Raw genomic sequence first — 17271 nt, forward strand, 5'->3', positions numbered from 1 at the left:
TATTCAATAATCATGGTCAAATCATCATGTTTTAAACTTAATACACGGTTATGACATCAGTATTAAAGCAAAGTGCCTTTTCATTTTAGTCCAACATTAAATACTATTCCAATGACTGAGACTTAATAAAAATATTGGTGCAAAGTCAGCATAAAAGGAATCACACAGCATATGTAAAGGATAAAATAGTTTTATTTATATTCTCACTGTAAAGGTAGGCCTTAACTTGCAAGACAACAGTTGGCAGTATGTACAACATACCTGTAATTTCCATGGAATGGAATCTGACAAAGACCTAATGTCCTAAGTGGAAAATAATGGTTAAAGATATACACACTCACAGCCCCTAGACAATCAAAATGCAACTCTTTGTGGCTTGCTGCGGTCAAATTTCCAATGAACATTTAGAACATTTACCTTAAGTCACAACATGAATCTACTCTTTCAATATCGACTAGCTCTGTGGGGAAAACCACATTTGGAACTTTTATATTCCCAATATGGAGTGAAATACATTTTTGGGAAATGCGTTTATCACTTTTTCACCCCATTAAAAAAAAATAATTCAACCTGTAAACTTTACTACATCAGGCTAAAACAACAAATACAATACAAGCTCAGCAGTCTTCCCATAAAGCATGTTTCATTTTCTTTTTAAATAAGGGATTTGACTAATAACATGTCAAAACTTGTCACTCATCTAACAGGGGTACACTGATTGATGCTTTAAAGTAATTTAACATTTCTTTATGGAAAAGTTACAAATATTTAGAAAGGCAAACCACTCGAACAATTCAGCTAAGGGTAAGTTCTAAGCAGGTTTTAAGATTATATATATATATATATATATATATATATATATATATATATATATATATATAATATATAAAAAGTATATTTTAGCAGTGCTTGGAGCTGTACGCCTTTTTCACCCCTTTGGATTCCTCCTGTAGGGATTGCAGACAAGGGTACAAAAAAAGCATCAAGTCCTTAAGTTGCAAAGCTGCCTCATTTTGGGTTTAAATCATCGTTTGTTGTTGCGTGTGCCAGGACACAAGATGGACGAACAGTTGGAGAGGGAGGGAGAGAAAAAACAAGCCATGTTTTCGATCACGAATCTTCTTCCCCTAATGGGTGTCCTTTGCTCTGGTGAGGTTTCTGTAGATGTGGAATCGAGGGTTCTCTGGTTGACATTCACTGGATGAGATCGATTAAGGGGTTCGGGGATTTTGAGGTACAGTTAAAAAATAAAAAGCACTAAACATGCCATTGCTATGACTCTCCCTCCCCTCAAAGGAGAACTTTGTGGAGCAGGTCGAAGACTAGCTGTCCTCCCCGCGGTGCTTCTTTCGGGAACGCTGTTCCTCCGGCTCAGACTCTGAGCTTGAGTCAGAACCACCGTCGAAAGCTGATACAGCGCTGCCCTTGGGGTTGGTGTACAGGCTGCTGTCTGAAGAAGAGTAGTTGGCCTGAAGTTGTGTGGTCCCCTTGACTTTCTCCAGTGCCCGTACTGGAAGTTAAAAAGAGAAAAAGAAATATTCTCCACTTTCGGCCTAAAACCCCAATACAAAAAACTCTCCCACCATAAAATGACTAAAAATGGGCTTTGGCGAGTAAATAAAATACATGTTATCAGCTGGCCAGTAACTTTAAGGAACTGCAACATAATACATGGTTTAAACAGATTTGTAAATATGATCTGAATAATTATAAAATATTTTTTACTAAAAGTAATGAAAAAACAGTTACTGAAAATCTTAATTTACTCGCCACTGGCAGGTGTGGCAAACTGTTCATTTTTATTTTACCCTGCTTTCAAGCATGCATTACCACACACTACTTGGTACTTTATCATATGCTGTATGGGGCAGAGTGGAACTACAACAGCTAAAAGTCCCGATATACTTCCTACGAAATTGAAGAACAGGTATGATGTCATTTAGAACAAAATCTAGCCAAAAAGAAGGTGTTTTTGCATTCGTTTTTGGTGGTTCGTAACAGCTCGTCTGGGTGAACTTTTAGGAAAACTACTAACCGGCTGATAAACACCTTCTTACTGCCATTGGTCCACATCATCGCAAGGTGTGACCTGAAGCTCCACCTACTCTTTATGTTGTTCAGTCGGTAAAGATCAGTCAACACGAATACACCAGGGTGCAGTTATTAGCAAACTGGTGCAAATTTCCCTACATCTGTAAGATCGTTCGCATAGAGACATTTTCGAAGGCCATGTCATGCGATTTTAGAATGTAAACAAGACAAATTGCAGATTTTCTACGGCATATATATATATTACTTTAAATCATCATCAAGTGGTTAAAACAGCTTCTTTTACTGACCTCATGTGAATTCTACTCGTGGAATGTGGCATAAAGTCATTAACTACATTTCCATCCAAGGATTTTTTGCGAAAAAAGTTTTAGCGCATCAAAATTAAGCTGATGGAAACGCAATTTATCGCTAAAATTTCACAAGTTTTGACATAATATTTTTCCGTTTAACTCTAGCGCATAAACTATGTCGATACCTCAAATGTCACGAAAAACTGGTTTGGAAACACTTTTTGTCGAGAAAATTGGCATTAACACAAAAATGTAGTATCACATGACAGCATATACCCCAATCGTTGCCATGATGACAAGGTATAGGATCCTTGAAAGCCAATTTATTGTACACAATTATGGACTGATCTGATCCGATCACTGCAAACATGACACTTCCAGGAGTGCCAATACAAATATCTCGTTTCAAGACATGCACATTTGACAAGTGCACGGAGAATGGCCACTGTTTGTGATTAATTTAAATCGCGGTAGCCATCCGTTTATTTATTAAAGTTGCTTTTTCACACCAATCAAAATAATAGACGGCAGTCACGGAATTAGCCCACAATACAAAAAACATCTCTGTGCACAAAGATGTTTTAAATGAAAAATAAATACACAATACTAGAAGAAAAGCTTCAGTGTGCTTTTTTGGAACACAAACATATAGCCCAATTATATTAAATTATTGTTTATACTTTTGAAAAAATGCTGGCAAAAATCCCTATATTAAATTAAATAAATTGCCAAACGAAAAACGCATTAAATTAAAAAAAAGAAAATTACCAAATGAAAAAAATTATACTTTTAGACCTATATATGCCTTTTCTTTACACAAACTTAAATTAGCCTTACCCTGTTCTGCAGACTAATAAAGTCAGCTGAATTACATTTTCTACACTTCAGAACTATTTGTCCAATGCGGAGTTCACTTTCAGAAAACGAGCTTTTGAACATTTTAAAACTTTTAAATATTTTAAATCTAACCCTCTTTACCTCGGATCGCATTTGCTGAGCTTCTTCAGAAAATGTAAATTGTATTATGACACTAAAAATAATTTGAGATGACAATCAAGTTTAGTTGGTCATTAAAAGTTGCTGGACAAATATACGGGTATAAAGCAGTTGTGATGCTTTAGATTAGATGATTGTTTAAATATAACCTAATGAATATCAGGAATGTATCATATGTAAACCCTGAAATTACACAGCATCAGTTTTTCTTTAATAGCTGTGCACACAGTATATACATATCGATGGATGGTCCTTATACCAAGATAGAAAGTTTCCCCACTACTTGGTGCAGGTTGACAGCTTGAACAAGGCCATTTGCATTCGGGTCGGAACCGGTGGCAACCTGCGATAGGTGCAACATCGGGACCAATATTACAGTGCTATCAGAAGGGCAACTGCTCCCTTTTGATTGCAATTCCTCCTCTTCTGATTGCATTTATTTGTGAAATTAAAATGAAATTAAACTGTCTCAATACTCTCCCCATTTTAACAAACTTTAGGGGAAAAAAAAATTAGGGACATCTGGGAAGCGAATTAGCGATAAACACACATTTCTGAATGGAAAAGCCTTCAGGGCAGATTTCTTTTGCGCTAAACCAAAACTTATGCGACAAAGTGTTTTTTTAGGCATGACGTCATCATGCACACCATTTTTATCGATAAAAGGCCAATTGAACGGAAACAGGCAGAAGACGGCAAATTTCGCAAAACATTTTTTACGCATTTTCACTTTGTTGACAACAAAATAGCGCTAAAAGTGGATGGAAACTAGGCTATTGATAACACATTTTAATGTCACATTAGTTAAGGTTTTACATTTAGTCTCGTATTTAAAAGTACTTCTAAACACCTCCCACAGCGGTGTAGCGTGTGTCTGAATGTTTGCAAACAGTATACCATTGCTCGGCTGTTTCTAACTTCTTTTTACCCCTGAACGAAGAATGAAGTAGTACTTTTCCAGAAGTATATCCATGCCTTAAAAAGTCATGTTTTCAGCACAGAAACCTATTGCTTAGACACAAATCAATATAAGCAAATGATAAATGTCCAAACAAAACCAAAGACGAAAACATTCGATCCTCGAAGGACTGGAAATCACCTACCTTGTTGCTCCAGCAGAGCGTTCTGCCTCTTCAGGTCGTCGATGTCTTGCTGGTGTGTGTGGTTTTTCCGTCGCATGTACTGGATGTACTCTGTGGCTTTGTCTAGAATCTGAGCTCGGGATGCCTGTTTGATAGACTGCTGTCAGCAACAAATGAAAAACTAGAATTTGATGCAAGGAAATGCTGTTCTTACATTGCACACATATGATATGATTCACACAAAAACACTGAAAAGACTATAAAAATACTCTGAGATTGACCACTTTGGGGTTGTGCTTTGTTACTTTTTTCTTAAACATGGCTATAACATGTGGATTGAGGGACATATATTTATACTAATAACTACTATTACAGAAACCCTGCACTTCTGCATACAGAGCTAATCTAAATTAATTCTGGAATAGGGCACCAGAGGGAACCTACTCAGAAAATCTGAAAATTATTTCTACAAAATTCTTGAACCCTCTTTTTATATGACATGACAGGCTCCACACTTGTATTTGGCTTACATCAATCAGTCTGGACCATGTAATATGTACTCTGCTTTCTACAGATTTATTGACAATTTCCATTCTTACCTTGACACTTCAAACATCATGGCAGGGTCAAAAATTACGTTTTCCATTAAGGGGCAATATTTGCCCTCTGGTTTTGATTTTCTGGGGCATTTTATGCCTTTAAATGGCATATTTCTTCTAACCAAAAAAGTAAAATATATAAATTGTCATACTTTGTCAATTACTTAAATATAATAAATCACAATAAATTCTCAATATGAATAACTAGATTGAGAATTACTTACCTCTTACTAAGGCTGGGCAAAATGACTGCACAAATTCTCTCTCTATATTGTTCAGCCTATTGAAGATATTCGATCACGATAATAATGTATTTGCTCCAAAATGGCTAAAGTTATATTTTTTAAATCAGAGGAACCCTCATTTTATCCAAACAGCTTGTAATCAAGTACAGTCAGTATTTTAAAGGCACTGAATAAAAATAATTAAAAAAATAATAAGTAATGTTTCCCAACAGTTTTTCACTAAATAAACACAAGGGAGACTGAGATCTAATAATTTTTATCGATATGCTCTTTAATATTTATACGGTGCTGTGAAAAGTATAAAAAGTATCCTGATTTCTTCTATTTTTGTGAATTTTTCATACTAAATTGTTTTAGATCTTCAAACGAGATACAACATAAAGGCAACCTGAGTAAACACAAAATATAGTTTTCAAAAACATTTTTTTTTACTGAAGCAAAAAAGTTATCCAACACCTATATCACCCATGTGAAGAAAACTTTAGCAGCAACAACTGCAACCAAATGCTTCCGATAACTGGAGATCAGTCTCGCAACGCTGTGGTGGAATTTTTGGCCCACTCTTCTTTGCAGAACAGCTTTAGTTCAGCCACACTGGAGGGTTTTCGAGCATGAACTGCCTTTTTAATAAGGTCCTGCCACAGCATCTCATCTGAGTTCAATTCCATTGACTAGGCCACTCCAAAACTTTAATTTTGCTTCTTTTGAGCCATTCAGAGGTGGACTTACTCCTATGCATTGGATCATTTTCTTGCTGCATAATCCAGATCTAGTTGCGCTTGAGCTTCAACTCACGGACTAATGACCGGACGTTCTCCTTTTTTGTAATTAACATTTTTATTGATTCATATGCATATGACAGTGGAAAAAACTCAAGACATATATAAAGAATCAACATTTTACATTTAAACCCTACTAATACAATCCCACCCTGACCCCTAACGAACACCCCTGTGGTCCCACATAACACACACACAATCCCAAAAAAAAACAAATACAAAAAAAAAAAATATATATATACACACAAAAAAAAAAATAATAAACATACATGATTAAACTAAACTACACTCTCCACGTCCCCTCCCCGAGAGTCCCCCAAAAAAACTAAATATTTGCCTCATTTTTTAGCAAATAAGTCCCAACCGGATGTTCTCCTTTAAAATTTTCTGGTAGAGAGCAGAATTCATGTTTCCCTCAATTATTGCAAGTCACCCTGGTCCTGAAGCAGCAAAGCATCCCCACACCATCACACTACCTCCAACATGCTTGACTGTTGTTCTTTGTATGATGTTCTTTTTGTGGAATTCTGTGTTTGATTTACGCTAGATGTAACGGGACCCCTGTCTTCCAAACAGTTCCACTTTCAACTCATCAGTCCACAGAACATTCTCCCAAAAGGTTTGAGGATCATCAAGGTGTGTTTTGGCAAAATTCAGACAAGCCTTAATGCTCTTTGGGTTAGCAGTGGTTTTCGCCTCGACACTCTTCCATGGATGGTATTTTTAGCCAGCGTCTTTCTGATAGAGAAGCCATGAACAGTGACCTTTATTGATGCGAGAGAGGCCTGCAGTTCCTTGGATGTTGCCTTGGCTTTTTTGTGACTTCCTGGATGAGATGTTTGGAAGTAATCAGGGCTGGCAGTAATCAGGCCTGGGTGTATCTAGTCCAGCTGAACCCCATTATGAATGCAGTTTCATAGATTTGGGGATTTAGTAACTTTCACACAGGCCCAGTTGGTATTGGATAACTTTTTTGCTTCAATAAATAACATTATCATTTAAAAACTGTATTTTGTATTTACTCAAATTTCCTTGTTTTACGTAAGATTTTGTTTGAATTTTTGAAACAATTTAGTATGAGATGTACACAAAAACTGAAGAAATCAGGCAAATACTTTTTCACAGCACTGTATTGTATATACAAGGATACATAGTATCATAAAAAGCATTATTTACCTTGATATATTTTTACTGGAAAAACAAAATACATGTAAATGAACAAGGCGTACAAAAACGACTTTTAGGAACCCAGTTGAATACTGAATAATACTAATTTATTACTGTAGGACCCAGTCAAGTTTATTATTATAATACTGAATTATCATTATTATTTTGAGGATTTTTAACTGTTTATATAAACTTAATATATTTATGTCCCATTTACTTCACCTTCACCAGGAGTTTTTATTTTAACACTGAAAGTGCAGTGTGTAGTTTACAATAGCCACTTTCAGGCCAGTGTGAGCCAGGGTTATCAACGGGCCAACTGGGGCCAATTGCCTCGGACCTCGAGCCGCAAGACCAAAATCGATCTGCGTTCCCACCATAGCGCCAATAACTCTGCAGTGTTGCCCAAAAACCCGCCCTTAATACGCTGCTCCAGTGCCAACGTCACACACCCCGCACATTTTACAAGCAAGAAGGAAGCTCAAGCTGAGGTATAATGTTATCTAGTTATATAGAATATCGAATTTATATCAAATGTAAACAGCAAGATAAGTCAGCATTGACAACTGACCGACTGTAACTACCATGGTGTACCGAGTGGTCTCTCCACTAACAGCAGGACGATGTCTCAGCACACCATCTATGAAAGTTCACAGAACCATGGAAAGTAATTTCTTTGGGCACCACTTTGTCCATTGGACGTTTTAACGGATTTGTACTGTGCCCGGATTTTTTTTTCCTGAACCTGTACCATTGTGCGTTGGATACACAACCTGGGAAGTTTGGTGAAACTCCGCCTTTGACATTGAACTCGCCTCAATCCCCAGCTGGCCCAAAGATTACCCTTGGGCCAAATGCCATTGGCCCCAAGGAGGCACGATGAAGCCCCGGAAGTGACGGTGGAAGTGCAACTGGCCCGGACACGCACTAGCACGCCCTCATTTGGCCCAATAGTGGAAACACAGCTAATGTTCTGCATCTGGTGAAATGCTGTTATCTCCTTTTCTGTTTTATAATTTTATAATAATAGTTATATAGATTTTTATAATAACTTGTAGCGGTTACTAATGTTGGAAATGCTTGAACATGCAGTATGCACACAGACCATGTGTATCTATCTTTAATCGCAGCCTTTTGAAGTTTAATAAACACATATGATCATATCGCCATTTTGATGTTATTTTGATTAATTGTACAGTCCTGAAAGATCATGAAAGTAGTCTACTGATGCACCCTTTATGAAACTTAATGGCTAAATAAAAAGCACATTAAAATCATCGCTATGTTCACGATATTGCTTAATTTTATATCATCAACAAAATCATTGCGATTATATTGTGAATATTCTATATCGCCCAGCCGTACCTCTTACCCATAAATTCAATAAACATCAATGTGTACTTTAAACAATAATATGTGTAAGTATGCCTAAATAGATTAATTTGTTATTTTCAGTGGAAATTGTCATTATTATTTACTCAACCTAATGCTGCTCCAAACCCATATGACTGACTCACTTGAAACACCAAAAGGTCAATTCTTAAAAAGTCTTCAGGGGGCTGATTTTCCAAATTACCATAAACCACAATAGTCAATATTTCACGCATTTGGTCACGAAGCGTGATTAGAAATAATGATGTTTGATGTTATCAAGGTAGCTGCCATATTTTATTTTAGTGCTTTGCTTTATTAATATGATTTTATTTGAGAGCGAATAATTACTTAAATTTATTCTGTTCATCGCACAAAGTGATGTATCGCTTCAAAAGTCTTGGAAATATAGTGTGAGTTGTATCAAATACTTTTACTGTGGTTTTAAAGTGTTCTTTTGTTGTCCTTTAAGCTTGACAGGCCAGTCACTATTCACTAACATTTTGGAAAAACCCTATGAAGTCTTTTTTTTTTTCTTTTTTTTTTTTACCTATACTGGTTTGGAGCAACATTACGGAGTAAACAATTACAAAATATTCATTTCTGGGTTAACTATTCCTCTAAAAGTATCACATTTGACCTGTAGCTTCAGCATAAGGCTTTTTTTAATCCCCTTTTCTCCCAATTTGGAATGCCCAATTCCCACTACTTAGTAGGTCCTCGTGGTGGCGCGGTTACCTCGATCCGGGTGGCAGAGGACAAGTCTCAGTTGGCTCCGCTTCTGAGACAGTCAGTCCGCACATTTTATCATGTGGCACATTGTGCATGACACCGCGGAGACTCTGAATGTGGAGGCTCATGCTACTCTCCGCGATCCACGCACAATTTACCACGTGCCCCATTGAGAGCGAGAACCACTAATCGAGACCACGAGGAGCATCCGGGCCAATTTGGTTGCTTAGGAGACTTGGCTAGAGTCACTCAGCACACCCTGGATTCGAACTCACGACTCCAAGGGTGGTAGTCAGTGTCAATACTCGCTGAGCTACCCAGGCCCCTAGCATAAGACTTTCAATAACACACAGTAAACCTTTCATTAACAGTATAAAACAAACATCTTGCATCCCTATTTGTGTTGTGTGTTTTTTCCAGTGACATTAACCAACCTTTTCGCCTTGCAAGGCGGGAACAGAATCCCGAAGGCTGTGAAAGCTGTCTTTGATGTGGTCCCTTCGTTTGCGCTCCAGCGCATTGTGGTGTGCCCGTTTGTCTGCCTACAAAGAGAAAAATCACAGGGGCTTCAGCCTCTTCATTTGTGATGGTCCCACTGGGTAATAATGACTGAAGTATGTAGTTATTTACCATTAACAATTTAAATATCATCAAAGTGATTGTACTATTATTTTAACTATAAAGTTAACACTAATTTAACACAATAATGTTAAGATGAGAGAGCTAACTAAGGACTTGAAAGAGCAGCAACTGCTAAAAAGATGCATAATGTTTGCTGTCTTGTGGCTTATTCTTTTGGATGGGTTGTATTCTGGTCAAATAGTCTTGACTCTGAGAATTCAAAATGATAGATTTGTCAGAACATCCTTGAACTGATGTACAGGACTTTTTAAATTGAATTTTCACTACTTCTAAATTAAGACAATTTCTGATGAGAATAAAAATGCTTGTTTTTATTGAGCATAATGAGGGGAGTTGCAACTGCAGTATCCTTTCAAAAGCCTACTCAGCTCCAACATTAGGCCTTGTTTTAGTATCCTGGGACTGTTTTGCTGAGAAAATAACATGGCCACTGGAGTCCAATGTCAGAGAGCTTGGCCAAGACTGTTATTACTAAAAGGCACAGCTGTAAAACCGGTTTCAAATCCAGTGACTCATTAACGAGTGCTTCTTTTGCATTTCGTGGAAAAAGAGACAAAACAAAAGCAGTTATCCAAATACTGAATTGCCACTGGGCAACACAAAGACATTCCAGTATTTATGTGCCACCTGGAACGGTGAGGTGTGGCCACTGTATTACTGGCAGACTCAGACTGACTGTCTGGTGTCTAAAAGGTTACGCTGTACACTGCAACCGTCAGGATTGTATTACATGCATGTGAGGTGTAAGAGCTAGCCAACTGCAACATATTCAGGGCTATTCCTCGTGTTAGTATAGCGCATGTGGATTTTCCACAATGTAGCCACAGCTCTACCGCATGAAGCGTACACACATGTGATAGGCACAAGCAATGTCTCTAGCAACCACTGCAAAAACATTATAAAGAGCTACTTATATCAAAAGAAGGCAAAATTATTAATAAAAGGGACAGTTCACCCAAAAATGATAATTCTGTCTCCATTTACTCTTTACCACTATTTCTTTCCAAACCCACATAATTTGCTTTCAAGTGGGAACAGAAGAGGAGATATTTAACAGAATGACCAAGCAGCTTTTTTCCTGGTCACCATTCACTTTTATTTAATGGAAAATTATGACAATTAAAGAGAATGAAGGCCATTCACAGGAAATTAAGACATTTGGAAATTCATACAAATTTAGAACAATTTGAGGGTGAGTAAACAAACACAAAATTTTCATTTCTGGGTGATTTATCCCTTTAAAAGTACTATTGCTGAGGAAAGTTTAACAATTTAGACCACAACATGCACCCCTGTTGTCTTAGGATCCCAACATCCTGCTAAAAAAAAAAAAAAAAAAAAAAAAAAACTATTTCCTCCATGCACATATAGGGAGATAAACAAGACATTGGGGACATTTCAGACTTTGTGTCTCCAGTACAGCCAATGAGAACTCAAAGCTAGTAAAACATAGGAAACCTAATTTGTGATGAGTGCTATTTAAAACGTTTCACTTTGAATCCCACTGATTCAGCTTTCAATGGCTGACCAGTGAAATATTACAACACGCTTATGGGTTAGAAGGTCAGGAAACAGTAATGAACAAACTGTGCAATTCAAATAGACTCAATTAAATTTTGGTTACCAAGAGGTCTACGTGCCCATTTTCTAGTGAAACAGAGAGCAGCAAGGGTGCGTGCTGAGCAAACAGGTTAGGTCTAAACATAGGATTTTAAAACTTGCTGCACAGCAATGGGTACAAAAAAGGTATGATCTATGACAGAGCATAAAACCTTTAAAAGATACAATGAGACAATTCTGGTTAGATTATAGGCTGTGACCCCATCCCACATAATAAGAGACTTTAAAGATCCCATGATATCAAAATGTGACTTTTGTGGCTTTCAGTCCATGTGTGTAAAGCGTTGCGGTCATTTATATGCTAGTGTACTCCTAATTATTGACTAAATTCACTTAAGAGTACACCCATTTAAAATTTACAGTTTCTCTCTTCTGGGAAAACGGACCAAAAATATTGGTGACTTAGCCTGCAATACAGTTTTTGTCCAATCAAATGCTCTCTAGAATGAGAACATCCCTTCCCCTAATACCACATGCAACTAGCAAATTATGGATCATGGCTGTGACGTAACTAAAGCCTATTAGCAACATAGAAAAAGGGGATGCATAAATTGATATATCCTGCCCTAACTTCCAGTTTCGATTCACCTTAAGTGTTCCACATTTCATAACAGAAGAGTGCTTCGTTTTACAGTCTCCAGCATTTTCACTCGCATTAGCATATGTTTTTAGCAGATAATGCTATGTTTAGCGTTTTCAATGAGCAAAAATTGCCAAATAAAAAACACGTTGCTACACATTGAGAGTTTACAGAGTTTGATGACTGTAAGTGATGGCCCAAGGTTTGTTATGTTGACATCATTAACTATGAGTTGTTAAGACAGCCAACAACAGCACAAGTTAAGGCTGAATTCATTTTACTCCAGCTAAAGCCTCATTTATACCTTCACCTGGCACCGCAACAGGCCCTTCGCACGCAGCTTTCGGCTGCCCAAGGCATTTATATTTGACGCGCACCGCAGTCGCACTTTTCTCCATATGACAGACTAGGGCTTCAAAATCAAAAAAAAAAAATTATAGAGATTACAATTATATATTAGCTATTGCAATTATATAATTGTACAGCATTCCATTTAGGTGTACTACCACTGCAGCAAAATGTTCTATTTACAACATATTTTTGGGGCCGTTGTGTGCATGAATGCAAAGGAAAATTGGATGTGTTTAAAATAGTCAAAAGGCATATCAGTAAAGCTCACTTTCTAAATTATACTGTGCACAATTAAAATGTGAACAGTTTGTTTCTCATGCAATTAAAATTCAATTAAAAGCAATTCGGGAACACAGTTCTCACATTGTTTAGATGCATAGCCTACATAAAGAATATGGCAAGCAGCTGCCCCACAGAAAGTATTTTAATGTAAGTTCTATTAATTGAAATTAATAAACGCAATTACAATATGAAAGGAAATAATTGACAATATGATTTATCACATGCAGCCCTACAACAGACGGCAGTGCAGAGAAAACATTAGCTAATGAAGCAAGGTACAGCATTGAAGGAGTGCTTTGCTGAACTTCACATTTACTCAGCCAGGTATGATAATAAATAGTTTGTGTTCGCTGGTCATATGCAAGATATGAACAAAACAAAATTGTGTTACCACTAGTAGTCTATTTACACTGTCTGTCTGTGGATATACTCAAGCACTTTTATTTGTTTACATTTAAGATACTGTTTTATATTTATTGCAAAAAAAATTTGGAATGCCCAATTCCCAATGTGCTCCAAGTCCTCGTGGTGGCGTAGTGACTCACCTCAATCCGGGTGGTGGTGGACAAATCTCAGTTGCCTCCGCGTCTGAGACAGTCAATAAACGCATCTTATCACGTGACTTGTTGAGCGCGTTACCGCAGAGACATAGCACGTGTGGAGAATTCACGCTATTCCCCGCGGCATCCACGCACAACTCACCACGCGCCCCACCGAGAGCAGACCACATTATAGCGACCACGAGGAGGTTACCCCATGTGACTCTACCCTCCCTAGCAACCGGGCCAATTTGGTTGCTTAGAAGAGCTGGATGGAGTTACTCAGCACGCCCTTGATTCAAACTCGCGACTCCAGGGGTGGTAGTCAGCGTCTTTACTCGCTGAGCTACCCAGGCAAGTTCTAAATGTAAAATAAATTTATTTACGGAGCCTCGCGAATGCAAGGCGACAGCCGCAATGACGTCAATTTGTGCGCGCTAACAAGGGCTGCGTCAATTATATAAAAAAGGCTTAACACTTAAATGGTTGTGCCCTCCATCTGGATCACTCATTTCTGTAGTTTTTACATTGCTTTCTTATGGGGACCGGAACCAGAAAACAGTGCTGTGGCAATCAGAGAGTCTTTTCCAAAACCTAGTGTGCTTCCTGCAGAGGCAGCATATTAAGGCATCACAGGTGCACTCTTGACGCAAAGGCTATTCCAAAAGGCAGGTATCTTAATTATCCTGCCTCTAAAGACGTCTCGTTTTGGCCAAATTCTAAGGTATCATTGTATGTGTCTTTCCCCGGTTAGGCGATCGCAGAATGCACCGTGATGAGCTCGGTGGAAAAATAAATCCAAGGTGGAGAACAGAGCAAGATAAATTTTTATTATAAATATACTTAATACATTCAATACTGAAAAGTATCAATAAAAAATAGTTTAATATGACGGAAAACTGACTATTTTACCCAAAACGTGTGCTATGCGTATTTACGTTCATTAGAGTTTTACGTTGTTCCTCTCGCGTCACGTGTACTGAAATCAGATGCGAGTTGAGTGGTCTGTGCGTTGCGCATGAGGAGCGCTATTTCAATGACACGTGGAGTTTTAGCCTTTGTAAAGCGTTCCAAATCGGTCTCTTATGAAGCTCTATTTCAGCTAGGATGCTGCCATAGAAGACAGCTACCTATGTAGGCAGAAGACAGCTCACTAAGTTTTGGAACAGCCCCATGATTACCAAAAACTATGTCAACACATGAAACTGCACACATTAAGCAAATTCACAGGGTCTTTAAGTGACCTAAGGTGATGGCCAAGCTTTTTTTTGTTTTTGAAACAACCAAAACACAAATAACATGGCTTATATAACTAAACTTTATGCTCTGCAGAGCTGTTGTGAGAACTGAAAAGTTATTAACTTGGTCAGATAGTTTTAACCAAGCAATTTAGTTAAGGTATCGGTTGGAATGAATAAAGCGCAACAGTGCCAACCCTCTTTTTCAGCCGTCTGAGTTCCGGAAGTATTTCCCCCATTAATTTCTTCCATAGACTTTTTAGAAAAACCTTCATAAAAGAGTTGTAAGCCATGAACCAAACCGACCAGCTCTGAGAATAACATCATCACAAACTTTTGTTTTGAGGTAAAAAAAAAAAAAAAAAAAAGTATTTGAAAATCAGACATAAAGACAAAGGTACAAGACTGTGTACTTACCGTCTTTCATGGGGGCATGGACTACAATCCAATGAAGCATTGGGAATGATGTCATTGAATTAAAAACGATGGTAATATATAAAACCATTGATTTTATGTTGTTGATTGTAAGTATAGAAACAATATTTTTACGTTTATAGCAAAATATTCCGATATGTACAAATATAAAGTAGTTTAAGGGTGAAGTGAGACCGACTCGGTTATGTAATTTGCAGAGCATCATGGTAGCGCACGGTCGCTACGAGGCACGTTTCGTTGGCCGCGGTTCTCTGATTGGTGGATCTTTCTTTGCTGTACCATGGGTAATGTAGTTGTTTACCATGAATTCTGCTATCAGACATTATTTTTAAACAATGAAGTTGAAATAATGCAGACGGATGTCTTTAACGGAAGCATTCACCACCGATGAACAACCTCGTAGCTTATGGTAGGTCTGTTTTTAAAGGTTTATAAGTTATCATAGAAAATTTGTCTATGGGATAAATGAATGGGATTTTTACTTCCGGAACCAGACTGTTGTGCTCTATTTGGATTTTGAATTGTTCTTTAAAGTAAATGAGTTAGTCTTTAAACCACCATTGCACTGCTACACTACATTTGTGTGAAAGTTTTTCTTTAAATGTATGAGTGGTGTGTGTGTTTTCAAAGCTAGCATGCTAAGCAGCAGTGTCATGCACTTGTTCAGGCCTCTGGCTTGTTTGACACCCTTAAAACAAAAGCATTATTCTTAAAACTGCCTAAGATTAATGTACGAGTAATTGGAAACCTGACAAAGCAATTTCATATTTTTGTGTAACAGATTCCAACTGGTTCACGCATCTAGGTTTAATTAAAAACCGGACGGGGAAGAGAAATAAATAAATAAAGGGGGAGAGAGAATAAATACAGCCAAGGTATAAAAAGATGTATTAAAGAGGAAGTTAGGTCTAGGTTTTACATTCAATAATGCTTATTTATTCGTAAACAGACTACTCTAACATAAAAACAATATCTCACTGGGGATATACCCGTGTATTTCAAGGAATATCGCTACAGCAGTAATACTGACATCCAAAAAGACCCACATACACCGCTCGCGACGCGACAAACTACAATGCTCACATTGTAAAAATAGATTCAAAATCCTCGCTGATTATAACGGTCGCGTCGTAGTTTGTCGCGTCGCTCGCTCGTAATGTAGATGGGATGTAAAGCTCCTCTGGTTCACGTCTCTCCCTCTCTGAAGCAAGTGACCTGCTGTCGAGCAATGAGCCCCCCGATTCGACCAAAAACAAGCTGTGTGTGTGCATCTCTGCTCATGTTGATCAAACCACCATATATACCCCGTTTTACTCGATTCTCTCTTGTTTTTGTCGTCCACCGATGCAAATTGAATACGGGCGTTCAGTGCCTACCCGGAAATAAATTGTAGCTAATCTCAAAAAGAGTAGATATTTTCGGCATTATAGACTAAACTGGATTAATTGCTCCGTTTATTACGCACCACATTGTGATATCTCGGTGATTCTTCCTGTAAGAAAACAGAACAGAAAAGTACAATTGTAGCTACAGCTGTAAGAGTGATAGTTCACTTGCTGTTAAATGGATACAATGCAGTGTTTTAGTAAATAAAATTGCATACAATGTACAACTATTAAGTACACTCCCGTGTGTATTTGCTCATCTGGCTGGATATTCTCATTTAACTGGCTGGAAAATGTTGATCACAAACGCTAGGCTGGCTAACTAGCTAACAGGCTAGCCTCGTATTGAGGCTCAAGTATCGAAAATACAAGAGATGTAATTCTCTGTTCCTAAGCTATTCGAACAAACATGCGCAAAATAAATTAATAACTACACTCACATCGCTATCGACCTCGATATCATCGTTGTCGCTCATTCTTCGGCGAAGATAGATAAATCTACACGAAATGTTGTTTTGAAAACAACATGAAACGGGGCCCAAATCAAGTGAATAAACAGGAGAGATTCACTGCTTAAACGAAACGAGATCAACTGACTCTCCACACGTGACTCGCCTACACACAGACATTTACCACGGCGTGACATAGTTGCGATGACAGAGCGTGGCATTATGGGGCTTGAAGTTTTTCTAGAAACGTGTGGTCATTCCATGTAACGATAAATCTTTTAAGTAGAACTACAACACCCAATCGGCATCAAAGGGTGGCCGCTCCAGTTCACGTCAAGCGAAAGCCCTTTTAGTTGTGGCTTGTTATGGTAATTGTAGTTTATTTTATGTTAGCGTTGAAAGTCACTTCCATAAAAACACGTGGAAAGTGCTCAGTG

General features: G+C 37.8%; 1 protein-coding gene across 6 annotated transcripts; it reads right to left on the reverse strand.

Moving 5' to 3' along the window:
* Nucleotides 1-174: 174 nt before the first annotated feature.
* On the reverse strand, nucleotides 175-16993 carry LOC127410021 (protein max-like). Of its 6 annotated transcripts, none has more exons than XM_051645006.1 (5): nucleotides 16826-16989; nucleotides 16466-16492; nucleotides 9748-9855; nucleotides 4442-4565; nucleotides 175-1510 (listed from the first exon to the last, which is right to left on the reverse strand). In XM_051645006.1, the coding sequence occupies exons 1-5, from the start codon at nucleotides 16859-16861 to the stop codon at nucleotides 1323-1325; spliced, it is 483 nt and encodes a 160-aa protein (XP_051500966.1). In that variant the 5' UTR covers nucleotides 16862-16989; the 3' UTR covers nucleotides 175-1322. The 6 variants fall into 6 exon arrangements, with proteins under 6 accessions (XP_051500966.1, XP_051500965.1, XP_051500964.1 ...); XM_051645005.1 differs by having other exon boundaries at nucleotides 4442-4577; XM_051645004.1 differs by having other exon boundaries at nucleotides 4442-4580; nucleotides 16826-16988.
* Nucleotides 16994-17271: the final 278 nt, after the last annotated feature.

Source organism: Myxocyprinus asiaticus, chromosome 19 (genome assembly GCF_019703515.2).
Source record: "Myxocyprinus asiaticus isolate MX2 ecotype Aquarium Trade chromosome 19, UBuf_Myxa_2, whole genome shotgun sequence".
NCBI classification, from domain to species: domain Eukaryota; kingdom Metazoa; phylum Chordata; class Actinopteri; order Cypriniformes; family Catostomidae; genus Myxocyprinus; species Myxocyprinus asiaticus.

Excerpts from the sequence above, each read along its gene's own strand:
- LOC127410021 (XM_051645004.1), bottom strand. The coding sequence starts at position 16,861 with ATGAGCGACAACGATGATATCGAGGTCGATAGCGAT. Across the intron at positions 9,856-16,465 it reads CACCGAGATATCACAATGTG|GCAGACAAACGGGCACACCA; the intron begins GTGCGTAATAAA and ends TTCTCTTTGTAG. Across the intron at positions 1,511-4,441 it reads CGCTCTGCTGGAGCAACAAG|TACGGGCACTGGAGAAAGTC; the intron begins GTAGGTGATTTC and ends TTTAACTTCCAG.